General features: G+C 41.0%; 1 protein-coding gene across 35 annotated transcripts in view; it reads right to left on the bottom strand.

Annotated features, from left to right (window-relative positions):
* PTK2 (protein tyrosine kinase 2) overlaps nt 1–13916 on the bottom strand; it is a 332755-nt gene that overhangs the window by 169255 nt on the left and 149584 nt on the right. For all 35 annotated transcript variants that reach the window (XM_084848676.1, XM_084848672.1, XM_084848681.1 and 32 more), the window contains one exon: nt 13284–13371. In XM_084848676.1, the coding sequence (XP_084704802.1) occupies nt 13284–13371 (88 nt within the window). The remainder of the gene's footprint in view (nt 1–13283; nt 13372–13916) is intronic.

Genomic DNA, 13916 nt, shown 5'->3' with positions numbered 1-13916 from the left:
GACGTCACTCCGTTTAGCAGAATGTACTCCTAAACAGGATTTCAGCCTCAAACGTATAAGCATATTAGTTTTGTACAAGCAAAATTGTGAATATACCCAATATTAAGACCATTAGGAAGAGCCATGCTGGATCAGACCATGGGTCTATCTAGTCCAGCATTCCACTCACATAGTGGCCAACCAGCTGTCGACCAGGGACCCACAAGCAGGACATGAGTGCAACAGCACCCTCCCGCCCATGTTCCCCAGCAACTGGTGTACATAGGCTCACTGCCTCTGGTACTGGAGATAGCACATAGCCATCAGGACTAGTAGCCTTTCACAGCCTTTTTCTTCAGGAATTTGTCCAGCCCCCTTTTAAAGCCATCCAAACTGCATCTTGTGGTAGCGAATTCCATAGTTTAACTATGTGCTGTGTGAAGAAGTACCTCCTTTCGTCTGCCCTGGATCTCCCACCAATCAGCTTCATGGAATATTAGAGACACAAAGAGAGCATGCTGCAAACTGCTGCACCCTATACTACCTAAGCACAAGTATCTTATTTTTTGCCAACTGAGAAATGGGAAAGAATAAGAGTAGAAAATACAAATCACATTTTTGTAGTATGTTAAAGAAAGTGTATTACTTAGACCAGACTTCCCCAACCTAGCACCCTCCAAATGTGTTGGACCACAACTCCCATCATCCACATCGATGCTGGCTGCGGATAATGGGAGTTGTAGCCAAACGCATCTCAAGGGTGCCCGGTTGGGGAAGGCAGATTTAGACAGAAGGAGTCTCATATGATCAGAATATTAATGACAAGCAGCATATATGATTATCAAGTTAAACTGTGTAACACTGAACTCTATAGTATACACAGGAATTATTCTTCCATGCTGTAGATTGTCTTACATAAAAATCTTTGTTCTACACATTGTATAGGGAGTGGGGGTGGAAATCAGGTATTCAAGGCTGTAATCCTATGCACATAGGAAAGCCTTGTTGAACTCAGTGGGCTTTATTATGAGTTAGCATGCATAGAGTTGAGCTTAAGTCAGGAGCTCAAATGCAGTAGACTTAAACACTGTGTTCGGACAATAATGATGGGAGAAGAAGCCATTGTGGCTTCTCCCCCCACCGATGCCACATGCATGACTGCCATTTGCATAATTGCCTGCAATGCAGCGTGGGTTGGTGTGCCATTCAAAGCAGGCGTGTGGCACGACAGGGGTGGCTTCGTATCCACCCTACAACCTCTACTGCGCATTTTGAGTTTTAGGGTGGGTATGAAGCTGCTGCCCCCACCGCACTGTGAGCCCGGTTCGTATGACACACCAACCCATATTGCATCATGGGGGATTATGCAAATAGCAGTCATGTGTGTGGCACATGCAGGGGTAGTGGGGAGAAGACACGATGGCTTCTTTCCCCACTGATCATCCGAGCTCAATCAAGAGCTTAATAGGAAGCAAAGGGGGGATACAGGAAACCTGCTCACTCAGTAAGATTCTTATTTTCGTTGAGACAGCACTGTTTTCCTGCACTTCTTGAATAACTTGCTGACTGGTCCCTTCTGAAACTTCAAAACATTTATTAGGGAACTGGTAAAATCTGACAGTATCCAGGGTTTCTGGCAAATTTGACCGGCACAATGAACAGGCAAGATGGGAGTAACGAAAAATTAATGTATGAACACTCCAAACAGTGTAGGCTTACTCTGATGCATAAGTTAAGAAGAAATTTATCACAGAATGTATCATTTTATGTACCAGCTACTATTTTTTAGAAGCATACACTTCATTTAGCCAGATTTTTTCCTTGCATAGAGCAACAGATGAGAAGTTTGCTAGCAAACAAGATGTGCAATAATACAGATAATTTTGTCTTCGTATAACTAAGACATACAATCCAGCAAAAGCACAACTCAGAGAAAGGCATTGGGAGAGATGTTGGTCCCACAGAGGTTTCGAATGAGTTTGGATTTCTATGAATCTGACCTGCAGATTCTGTAGTGGACTGGCTTTTTCGAAGTTACATGGATTCTGTGGACCAGTTTTATAATTTTGAGGGAATTTCCGCAAGTGCGCATTAGCACTAATGTGCATTAGCACAAGCGTGTATTAGCGCTAATGCACATTAGTGCAAGTGTGCATTCGCATTTAATGTACATTAGCACTAATGCACACTTGCACAAGTGGAATGGAACTCTGGTACATCCCTAAAAAAAATCCGATTCCATCAATGTGTGGATGATGGAATGGAAGGCGCCTGACAATCTGCAGGTATCTTTCAAAATCCATACATCCTTAGGTTTGGGTAAGAACAACATGCAGCCCAGCAGGCCTTAGTGGGAAACACACAGGAAGAGTAAAACCATGTAGCCCTGGGTGCAGAGGGAGGTACCTGGTTAATTGGTGCAGTTTTGGGAATAGGAAATTATTTTAACAAATTCCAGATATTTAACTTTCATAGTATAAAACCAACCATGCAGCATTTAGTCACTGGCTAGCACTCACAAACATAGCCCTACTACCATTAATTCACCAGTGAGTGGTCTGAGAGTCACGAGGGGAACCTCAAGGTCTCATTGCAAGATCAAAATTTGAGGTTATTTTCATTCCATACAGGCCTGAATACATGAGCGACAACATTGGTATGAAAGTTTCTTGCAGAATTAAGTGCGGAGTTTTATTCAGAGGTCTCCCTTCCTGACTCACAAGTAGAGGACAAGAGAGGCAGATCGCATGTGTGTGTGCACTGTGGTAGCTGAACTCAGCATGGAGATGCCCTCTATGGTCAGCATAACATTCAGAACACATGTATGTATGTATGTATGCATGCATTTGGTTTGTACCCCATGTTTTTATCCAGAAAATGGCACTCAAGGGAGCTTACAATCATAGCAACTACAGCTGCAAATAAAATCTATGTTTTTTTATAAAAAAAATTGCTAAACCCCATGTCCCAATAAGTCTGACAGTGCTTTAAGCAGGTCCTTCCTTAGGTGTTTTCAGTGACTCAAAACAGTAGCTGGTTCAAATTAATGTTATCATCTCAGTTGCTCTAAGTTTCTGTGGAATCATCACGGCTCCTAAGATGGTGAGTTTAAAAAGTGTTTACCTCTCTACACTTATCTAAGTTCTCCCTTTCTCTTTTTTCATCAGTTTTACAGCAGATGAATCATTAAATGAGACTTGCCTACTCCAAAGAAAATAAAAGCTGCTGTTTTTCTTTACGGCTTTTAAAAGCACAATTTGGCATTAGGGTACAGTCATCTGGCATCTGCCCTCAGCTGCTGCTCTGCCTTATCGAAAAGGTCACAGTTGCTACATTAATGCAAGTCGATCTTTGACATCCTGCACTAATTACACAGCCTTCCCTTCCCAATAATAAAGACATTAGTGAGTGGGGGAAGGGAGTTTACTGCTGACAGGGCATTGTGCAAGGAAGAATGACTTAAAAATTATCCCTTCTGTCATGGTGGGCAGATCCCAGCTGTCTCTGCATGCTCCAGCTTCTGAAACTGTTGGCAAAATCAGACTATACGCTTGGGAACCATAAAGTACTGGACATGTTCAATAGCTGCTAATCTTTTAGTCCAAATGATCCCTATAAGTGATCTCAGGTACAATATTACTAATTTTACTGGGAAGTGTAAGCTAGGATATATTTTCTGAATATATCTTCTCCTATGGACTGATCACTTACCTTAGTTTGTCTCTGGATTAGAGAAATGTCTCAGGAGGTAGATATGAGCACTCCTAGAAGCCTCTCCCATTGACTAGGAGCAGGGGTGGGCAACACATGGGCTGCATGTGTGCCACCAGGGGGAGTTTTGCAGCCCTCACTGGGCCCTTGCTTCCACAGTCCGCACACAAACACAGAAACACAGACACAGTATACAACGCTGGTATCGTGGGATGAAGGGTGGGTTAAAATACTTTAAATAAATAAAAAAGATAAATTGTTAAAATTATTTAGCCCTCTTTACAGAGTCACCAGCTTGATCCATTCCACCAGAGTGGCTCTGTCAATCACAGCGAGAGACTCTGCCTGGTAGTCCCCCTATGTAACCTTATAGCAACTCAGTCACTGCCAGAGACTCCATTGTCTGCATGACTCTTGCTGTTGTCACTAAGTTTTCGTCAACATTTGGCTGAACAGAAAACAACAAAAACCACGTATCAGCATCATATCACTAAAGGCTGGATCAAAGGTTTAAAACAATAAATGTAACATGCTATCCTTTCATTTCCTTTATTAATGATCACAGAGGTCTCCCTCATCCAGCAAGTATGCATCACTCCTTTCAGAAAGACATTCTTGGATTATTCTAACTGGTTTTCAGCTTGATGCTCAGAGCCTTCCCATAGATATACTCAGAGCCTTCCCATAGATATACTCATAACCTTTCTGTACTCCCTTGTTTGATCCTTATTTTTATTTGTCCACAGCTCAGTCTCAGAGCAATGTGGTCAGATGATGATGTTTTTATTCTGTAACTTTGCAATAATATCAAAATATTTCAAAAATAATAATTTGGCAGAACTTAGGGGAGGCTCTAATTTAGAAACAGACCACCAAATTAGTGTTCTTTCCCAAGAACAGGCTTTCCAATGGGAACTCTATTCCACATAACCTTCATTGTTCATTACACACACGCGCACACACACGCGCACACACACACACACACACACAGAGAGAGAGAGACCACCAATCCACCTTAGACTATGCTATTTGAATTAAGATAAAATCCTCCTTTTATTTAAAACAACCTTCAAAATCAAGACTCAGTTTAGACTAGTAAATGGCCAGAATAAATATTCATAAAACAGACTGCCCGGTGGGACTTTGCATAAATATGAGTATCAGAAAGAAGTTACCTACAAAATGTAAAAGGAAAAACACAGACACGTCTATATAAATATAGAGAGATAAGAATATGAGCATGGTGCTAGAAATGAAAACTGTTGGGGTCTGACAACAGTGGCAATTCTTTTCCAAATATGATTTATTTGTATGCCTCAGAAACCTTACTCTGAAAACAGGGAGCTCATAACCGTATCCTTGCATCATGTAAGCCTGAGACAGGTGAGACTTAACTTGATTCATCTATCCCCTCCTTTTTGAGAAGCTGCAATCTTTGCATTTATTATCAGGTCCCTTTAGAGCTTAGTTTATGTGCCAGTTAACAGCACCTTCTGAATATCTCTGTGATCAAACAGACAAGTCTTACATGTGTGCTTCGAAGGGATAGGTTTTCTTAAACTAGTAAGGATATTCATAATACTTGGCATTTATATAGTGCCTTTTGAGCATCCCAAGCACTTCCACATCCATTCTCTGCAATCCTTTCAGCAGCCAGCATTATTATTCCCATATGAAGAGATGGGCTGAGGCCAAGAGATAGCGATTTTCCTCAAGCCGTATCTATAGTTGTGACTTAAACTGGTTTAAATTGTCATTCCCCCTCTTAGAGAACCCTGGGAACCACTGTTCTGTGAGGCAGCTACTGATCTCAGAGCATTTCAGCACCCTCTCCAAAATAAAACTCTTAGGATTTTGTAAGGAAGCCATGACAGTTGACCTGGTGCACAGCCAATATGGGTTTGCAATGCAAATATGCCCTAAAGCCACCTAGTGAGTTCATGACTGAGGTATCTTTTTCAACTGGGAACTTCCCACTACACTAAAGCACAATACAACCACATACACATGTAAGCCAGTTTAATGCTGGTTTAACTATCACAGGTCACCATCAGTGTTTCTTACAAGCAACTGTGGTTATGTGAAGGAGCTGGGAATCTCTAACAAGAATTATCAGCACCCTCACAAACATTCATCAAAGAAAGTCATAACATTTTAAATAATTTTTAAATCAATTTAAAATTGCAGGATTCATGTGCCTAAGGCAAAGACAAGAAACCTTTTTCATGCCAAGATTCCCATTAACTTCGTCAGAACCCTGTTGTCAGAACGTACCATCAGGGGGTCAGGGCCAGAACCCATAGTGGGTGGGACAGACACACACACACACATGAGAGAGAGAGAGAGAGAGAGAGAGAGAGAGAGCGAGAGCGAGCGCGCGCCAGCCATCCACACACAGGACTTCTCCTGGTCGGTCAATCTTCTCCTTTCCAAAAGCAAAAACAACAAGAGGGAGAGAGACCTGAGGCTGGGTGGTAAATCCGGAAAGCTTTGTGGATGCATATGCACCTGCCAGTGTGTCTCCACCCCACCCCTTCCCGGTCAATGTCTGTCTCTCTCATTCTCTCAAGAGACACAGAGACGCCTACAGGGAGGCCCAATCATGGAGAGTGGCAGCTAGTGCACTCCATTATTATCATTATCAATTAAATTTCTTAGTCGCCTTATTCTTTAAAAAGACCCAAAGTGACTTAAAACATATTTGTTTTTAATGAAAACTGTTTTTCACTATTTTATATTTAATAATTTATATTAAATATAAAATAGCTAAAAACAGTTTCCATTAAAAATACCAAACATTAAAAAAACTCCATGCTCTTTACTGTATTTGGCTGCCTCCTCTTTCTTGTTCTCCTTGCTAGAACTCTGTGAAGTTGGATAACGGGGGAGCGGGGGGGATCTGAATAAGAGAGACAAACCTGCTCTCACACCCTCTTTCGTCTCCTCAGAGCTGCTCTCCCTGGATGACGCAGTTGGGATGGCTATATGAGGCGTGGCTTGGGGACAGTGCCAGGATCCAGACAGCATGGGGCCAGGGTCCACATCTAGCTTGAGGGAATTCATTCCAGATTTTTTTTTTAAATCACAAGAGTTAAGAGACTCTAATGCCTAACTAGGATACCTAATCTTCACAGTCAACACAACAGCCACTGTGTTGCTCATGCAACCACTCATCAGACTGAAACAGAGGTGAGTAAAGGGTCCTTGAAGAAAGAAAAGACTGAGGCAACTTAAAAGGCTATGTCAGGAAAGCTGACCATAAAAAACAAGAACTACTGTACAATAAATATAATCCTTTGCACCATGCATGACTAGGAAACACTCATTGAGTACCAAGAGTGTGCTTGGCACTGTAAAGCATATAGAAGTCAAATACTCCTTTTTCATTTAGGAAGCAATATTGGAACATAAGAAACTTCCTTGTACTAAATCAGACCATTATACTAACCACAAGTAGCTCTCTAGTGTTTCAGACAGGAGTCTTTCCTGGTCTTACCTGTAGATCCCAGAGATTGAACCTGGAACCTTTTGCATGCAAAACATGTGCACTGTCACTGAGATATAGCTCCTCCACATATAGATCCTTGTCCATAACTTACTACTTTATATGCAGGAATCTATATATTTTTTAAACAAAAACCTCTGTCAAAGTAGTGTAAACTTAGTAACATATGATTCTGCATCCCTCACAGTATATACAATTTAAGCAAATTTGCACACCTCTACTAATTTTGCATAATTGATTCTGCTTCTGATTTTGCACAGCCAATTTTTGTCAGTCATGGAGAGTATTTAGCAGTGAAATGCTGCTGTCTTTTCTCTAGCCAAGGAAATCTTATTCAGCTGCCTTCTATATTCTGAGATTCCACCAAGCTCTGCCCACTCACCTTTCAAATTTATCAGGGCAACTTACTAAAAGCCAAGATTTTTCAGGATACTGAGTGAATTCTGCGCACAAAATCAAAACCCTACGCCATAATCAGGACTGTTGGTGTGCATTCTGCCCTTGCATGGAACTGCAAAATACATACTGACCATCCTCTTATAGAGAAAATATAATACCAATGAGACAAAGACCTGAAGACAGTCAGCTGGTTTAAGTTAACTGGATTTTGAATAGGAGATTTATAGCAGAAAGGAATGAAAACTTTAAAGAAATTACATGACATTATTAGAAATTTGAAGGCCCCGAGCAGGGGCAGAAAAAGATGCTTTCCAAGTGGTTGGACATGGAAAAATTGAAATTGGTGAGACAAATTGAGTTACAAAATATTTTTCACTATTATAGTAATACTTAATTATGTATTACCTATATAATAGGTAACCTCTCTTCTGTGATGGAACTAAAGGCGAGATATACAAGATTTACAATCAAGGACTCAGGCATGCTTAGCTTCAGCAAAACTGTTCCATGCCTTCAGACTACAGAATTAGGCATAACTCATGGAAAGGCAGATCATCAATATTTATTAATAAATAAATATAAATATAGCCATGACCCTGGACTTAGTGAAATTATGTTACTGGAATGTTAATTTCTCAGTTTGTTCTGTATAGTTTCTTCCAATTGTGTTGTCATGCTATACTGCTAAACATTAGTGTAATGTGGTACTGTCACAGCTGCTTGCATTCAAGTACTACCTGCTCAGACCCCAGCATGGTAGTTTTCTTAGGGAACCATTTCAGGGCCAGTCAGCACAATATAAAAGGAATAAATGAATTGCCAGTAACATCTACATCTTCCCGCCATGTGGTTAGGGTGGGTGGTGTAATTATCTTCCATGCTAGATATCTCTCACCTTATTAGGCAGTTTTTCTCTAGTGCTCCCCAACCTGGTGCCCTTCAGATGTTTTGGACTACAGTTCCCAGCGTTCATGATCATTGGCCATGTAGGCTAAAACTGCGGGGAGTTGTCTTCCAAAACATTTGGAGGGCACCAGGCTGGGGGAGGCTGCTCTAGTGAGTTGTTTATTATTTATTTTATATGCCACTTTATAACAAGAAGTTCACAGGGTGGCTCACACAAGATCTACTCTAACCACATGGGTGTAAAACGCCAACATTACCAAGAATATGCAACCACTGCACAGAATGTATGTAAAGTCTCAAATGTGATTTCAGCATGTAGCCTTATGTACATCAGTCTCTCAGCCTCAGTTCCTGATCTGTAAAATGGGGGCAGTCACCTATTTAAGGTGGTGTTGTAGGGAAGAGCTCCCCTCCCTACTCCAAAGATCATGGTGAACGTGGACAAGCCTATTTCCTGATGTATAAGCTTTCCACATGCAAGGAAAATTATGTGAGGGTGTTCCAGGGAGCCAGAATCACATGGAACATATACCTTTTACCAGCTTTGGCTGGTTCGCCAGCTACAACCTCTCCTGGACAGGGATAGCTTGGCCACGGTGGTACAAGCATTAGCAACCTCAAGACTGGATTACTGCAATGTGCTCTATGTGGGGCTGCCCTTAAGGCTAGTCCAGAAGCTGGAGCTAGTGCAGAACGCAGCAGCTCGGCTGTTATCAAGAGCTGCCCCTTTTCAGTATGCACTTCTTTGCTGAGGGAACTGCACAGGCTGCCTATTTGCTACCGGGCCAGGTTTAAGGTTTTAATACTAGTGTACAAAGCCCTAAACAACTTGGGACCAGGATACCTGAAAGAGCGCCCTCTCCTTTACCAACCTGCCCAGTCACTGAGGTCATCAGAAGGCAAGTTCCTGGTGCTTCCACATGGACCCATTGCCGAGCTGGTGTCCACCAGGAAAAGAGCTTTCAGTGTGATGGCCCCCTTCCGGTGCAACTCCCTGCCTTTGGAGGTCAGGCGGGTGCCAACATTGTGTTGCTTTCGGCACCTCCTGAAAACATTGCTATTTCAGGAAGCCTTCCTTGAGTGACTGGCCGTGTTTATTAAACTTGGTTTTATCAGAACTGCCTCTTAAAAAAAAAAAAAACTAAATTATTTTAACATGATGTTTTTACTATTTTTCCTGTTTCCTGTTCACCGCTCCGAGTTCTTTGGATGTGGAGCAGTATACAAATACTGCAAATAAATAAATAATCTTTATTTAATAAACAGCTTCACATGGGACCTTACAAGAGGAAGGAATGCACACTACCAGCCCCCATTACCAGATCATTTGTTCAGGCAATGGACTCTGAAAGAACTAATGGAGAAGAGACTGAACAGTAGACACAAGGCCATGGGAATGGTCCTTTCACTTCACCATTCTATGGATGTATTAAAAAACAAAAACCTAGGTTACTGTGAGCAAGTTAGAGCAACCCCAAGAAAAAAACCTGGGTTATAACTTCGGCTTGGCAGGGAAGAGACAAGCCAGAGTTCCCGGTTTGAACGTCATACTAATCAAGCCAGGGACGGAGAGTCCCTGGCTTGTTTAGTCACTCTCACTGGCAGGAGGAGCCGCCGACAGGAGGAGCAGGAGCAATCGAGCTGCGTGCATTAACACACTGGCTCTCTCACAGTAACCCAGAACTTTAAACAATTCCGGGTTACTGTGACATGGCATATGAACGAGGCCTATAAAAGGCCTCATTTGGACCTCAGATCTTGCCTGAGAGTGTTTCTTTCTTTCTTTTGAATATATTTTCATTTATTTTATCTTTATAGATGAAATAAGCAATACCAAAATTACCAACAACCTGATCAATACTACAATTTCCCAACAATACAATATTCTGATGAGGACACCACAATAACAAAGAGAGAAGGAAAAAGAAAAAAAAGGGAAAGGGAGGAGGAAAGGAAGTGAAGAAAAAAGATTATTTCCCCTTCCCTCCCCCTCCCCTTCTCCCTCCCCTTTAAAGAATTAAGTTTAAACTCCAATACCCCCCCGGCCTCCAATGCCATTCTATTTTAAAAACTATATCTATAACATTAACAATCTTACAGTTTAATAAACAACCTTACATTTCAATATCATATCATCAATCTTATATCAAAGAAAAAGGTCTACAATTCATTCCCAAAAGCCAATATTATTATTAATAATAAATATATAGTGTCATATAGTAATAAAACATAATATCAACCTTCAACAGTCAGTAATATATTTTATACTAGATATATTATCTATTTTGAAATAAAAAATATAAAGAAAAGCAAGAAAAAATGAAAGATGAAAGACAGTAAATGAATATATTATAATCATTTATCTTCTGAGCTAGCCTGCATCATGTAGGCTAAACACAAACAGTTAACAAAGCTTGTTTAAAGATTCTAGTTCATGGGGTTGTAACAGAATTCTCACGCATGTTTACATTCAGCCATGCCTCCACCATTTCATGATTTAGAAACTTCTGCATCTGACCTTCAGACGCAATACAAAGTATAGCAGGATATTTTAAGTAATATTGTAAGTTCATTTGTTTTGCCATATTTTTTGCTTTGATAAATTGCCTTCTTTTATTCGCAACCTCTTTGATGTAGTCTGGGAATAACATAACTTTATCTTGTTTCCAGGAAAGGCTTCCACCCTCTCTTCCCAAATGTAGGATATAATTCTTTGTGGAGACTTTTGCAAATTGGACTATGATCGTGTAATCAGTCCCTTTAGCATTTGGCACACGAAATGCCTGCTCAATATCAAGTAAATAATCAGATGAGATAGGGAGTATCTCATGCAAAAGTTTATCCACAAAAATAGGCAATTTTACATCATTACACAGATTTTTAATCCCAATAATATGTACATTGGATCTCCTCGTAAAGGCCTCCAGTTAGAAAGTCTATCAGAGGCATTTTTAAAACAAATTTGTGTCGTAGTTTCATTTCCTGCCACTCAGTCTTCAAGCTCATTAATTTTCGTCTCCATTTTTTGCCATGACGCATTAATTAAATCTACAGCAAGGCGGTGATGGAATTTTGAATTAAATCCAACCTTTCGGCTTGCTCCATAAATTGCGAAGATAAAGTCTTTATCAGAGTAAAAAATTCCCCTATATCTTCTGTTCTGGAAACTTTTGACACCGGGGGTGCGGGGGAAGTTGATGCCAGCTCCTTTCTTCTCCTCAGCGCAGACATGTTTCTCTCAAACAGATCTTACAGGTCCTCATATGTTCTCAAATATTAACATTTCTTAAATCATCCCTCAGAAGTTGTTGATATTTCTTAAAGCATATATTATTATGGAACATGTCAGCCCTGTTTTCTCCTATGAAATAGGAGTACAGCTTTTTGCGTTGGTAAAGCTCTGTGGAGATAATCCTGGAATCCAGCCCCTCCACTATCTCGTGGGGGATACTTTTCTCCAAGACGTTATCCAGAGCTGCCTTGCTCCCCCTTCTAATTCTGGGGGGGGGGGGGGAATGAAAAGGTTTTTCAACCTTTTAAAAAGCTGTTTGAGAAAGCTCCCACGGAGAACCCGTGAGAAGCTGCCAGAGCGACATCGGTTCCAACCGGAAGTCGCCTGAGCATGTTTCTCACTTGGAATTGTCCCAGGTACAGCAAGTCCAACCTTCGCTATTGGACTGCATCACCATCAGGTATACCCTGTGGGTTCTTGCTCAAGGTCTGGATAGACCAGGCACACCAGGTGCAGTCTCCCACCTCCCAAATATGTGATCAGTTTGCTGTCATTGATTGGTGAGAATTCAGCAAGCAAGGCAATTTAGAAAGTAGCTTTGATGCCAAAATATTTTCAGCATGTTCAACTTGGCCACCTAATCTAATAAAATTACCAAAAGGACTACAATGTGCCAGACTCTTTCAGGCAGCATAAAACTAGGGATGGTTAAGAAATTCTCCTCAATTGGAATCTGTCCCAGATTTTGTAGTTCTATGATTCCAGAGCAGAATTTAGCAGAGCAGAATCAGTTTGGAGGTAGAATTCTGGGGGTGGGGAATAAAACTGCTTTAAAAAGCAGTGGAAGAGGAGGGTTTTTTTCCCTTTTTTTAAAAAAAATTGGCAAATGGTGCAATGGTAAAATAATGAAATGGTCCAACAGCAAAGGTGAAATCAATTTTGGGGCTATAGCCCCCAAAATACCTGGCAGGTAGCAACAAGTAAAGACCCTCTTGCCCCAAGTGTCTTCAATTGCTTTTTCACCCACCCCCATACATTTTTGAGCCTGCAGCTTCTTTCAATCTCCCTACTGATTTTCTAAAAATCTGCTTGTAAAGAAATGGAGTATGCACAGAATTCCACCACCTATGTTCTGAAATCCAGATTTCCAATCAGAATTGAACCACAGCAGGGTACTCACATTGCCCTTCAACCAGGAAGTTACTGTGTTTCATGCAAAAGTATATCCGAATCTACCCCAATTCAAGCTCTGCATAAAGTAGAAAAGACCACACACAAGTCTTATCTGCAAAATTTGCAAACTTTAGCCAAGCTGTGAAAACCTTTGCCTGAAAACCTAAATGCAGTTGACTGGGGAGGCATTAATAATCACTTTGAACTGACAAAACAGAGACCCGGTTCTCATCCAACTCCGGCATGTGCTTTCAGATAATATGTACCACTGCAGTTGCAGATGTGCCTGCATCAACATGTTCCTTACATCAACAAAGAAAACTTTCAGGATTGCAAAAGAAAGTTTAAACAAAGCTGCACATGGGTTTTTTTTTTTACCTGCTGATAGAAAAAATTTAACGTTGGCTTATCTTCAGTAAACTGGTTCAGAAATCCTTTCGGTAAATATCGGACTCGCAGTTCATATCTACAAGGAAGGAAAATGTAGAGGATTTATTTTCCTTGCTTTCTGTACGGTACAAGCCACCATACAAAAATACTGAACAGTTCTGTATAATACCCTGCTGGTAAAACAAAAGAGTTGAATTAAGGCTTGAGAAGGTTTTCACATCTGATGTTTACAACCGCATTTATGCACCATTTTGGAAACTGGATGCTGTATTCTGGTAAAGGTGCTGAAATTGGGTGTATCATGGCATAGATAATTACAGAAAGTGCTTCTTGATGTAACATTTCAAAATAATATAGCTGTGTTTCAAAGGACCATATGTGCCATTGAGGTTTTGGGGACCTTTCTACCACAGCCCCTTCTGCCCTCCCTTGGCTGCAAAGTCACTCCTGAAAGGTTGGGAGGCCCTACAGCAGCCTTCTCCAAAACTAGTGCCCTCCAGACATGTTGGACTACAACTCACAGCATCTCCCAGCCAGTATGTGTCATGAGGGATTACCATCCTCCCATACATACATGGGCCTCTGGATCCTGACCTAAGAGAGTAATCCTCCAGCCTTTAG

This window comes from Heloderma suspectum, chromosome 4 (assembly GCF_057233095.1).
Source record: "Heloderma suspectum isolate Gila_16-S chromosome 4, 16-S_ref, whole genome shotgun sequence".
In the NCBI taxonomy this organism is placed as follows: domain Eukaryota; kingdom Metazoa; phylum Chordata; class Lepidosauria; order Squamata; family Helodermatidae; genus Heloderma; species Heloderma suspectum.
Note: the sequence above shows the minus strand (reverse complement) of the source record. Positions and strands in the feature narration are given on the sequence as shown.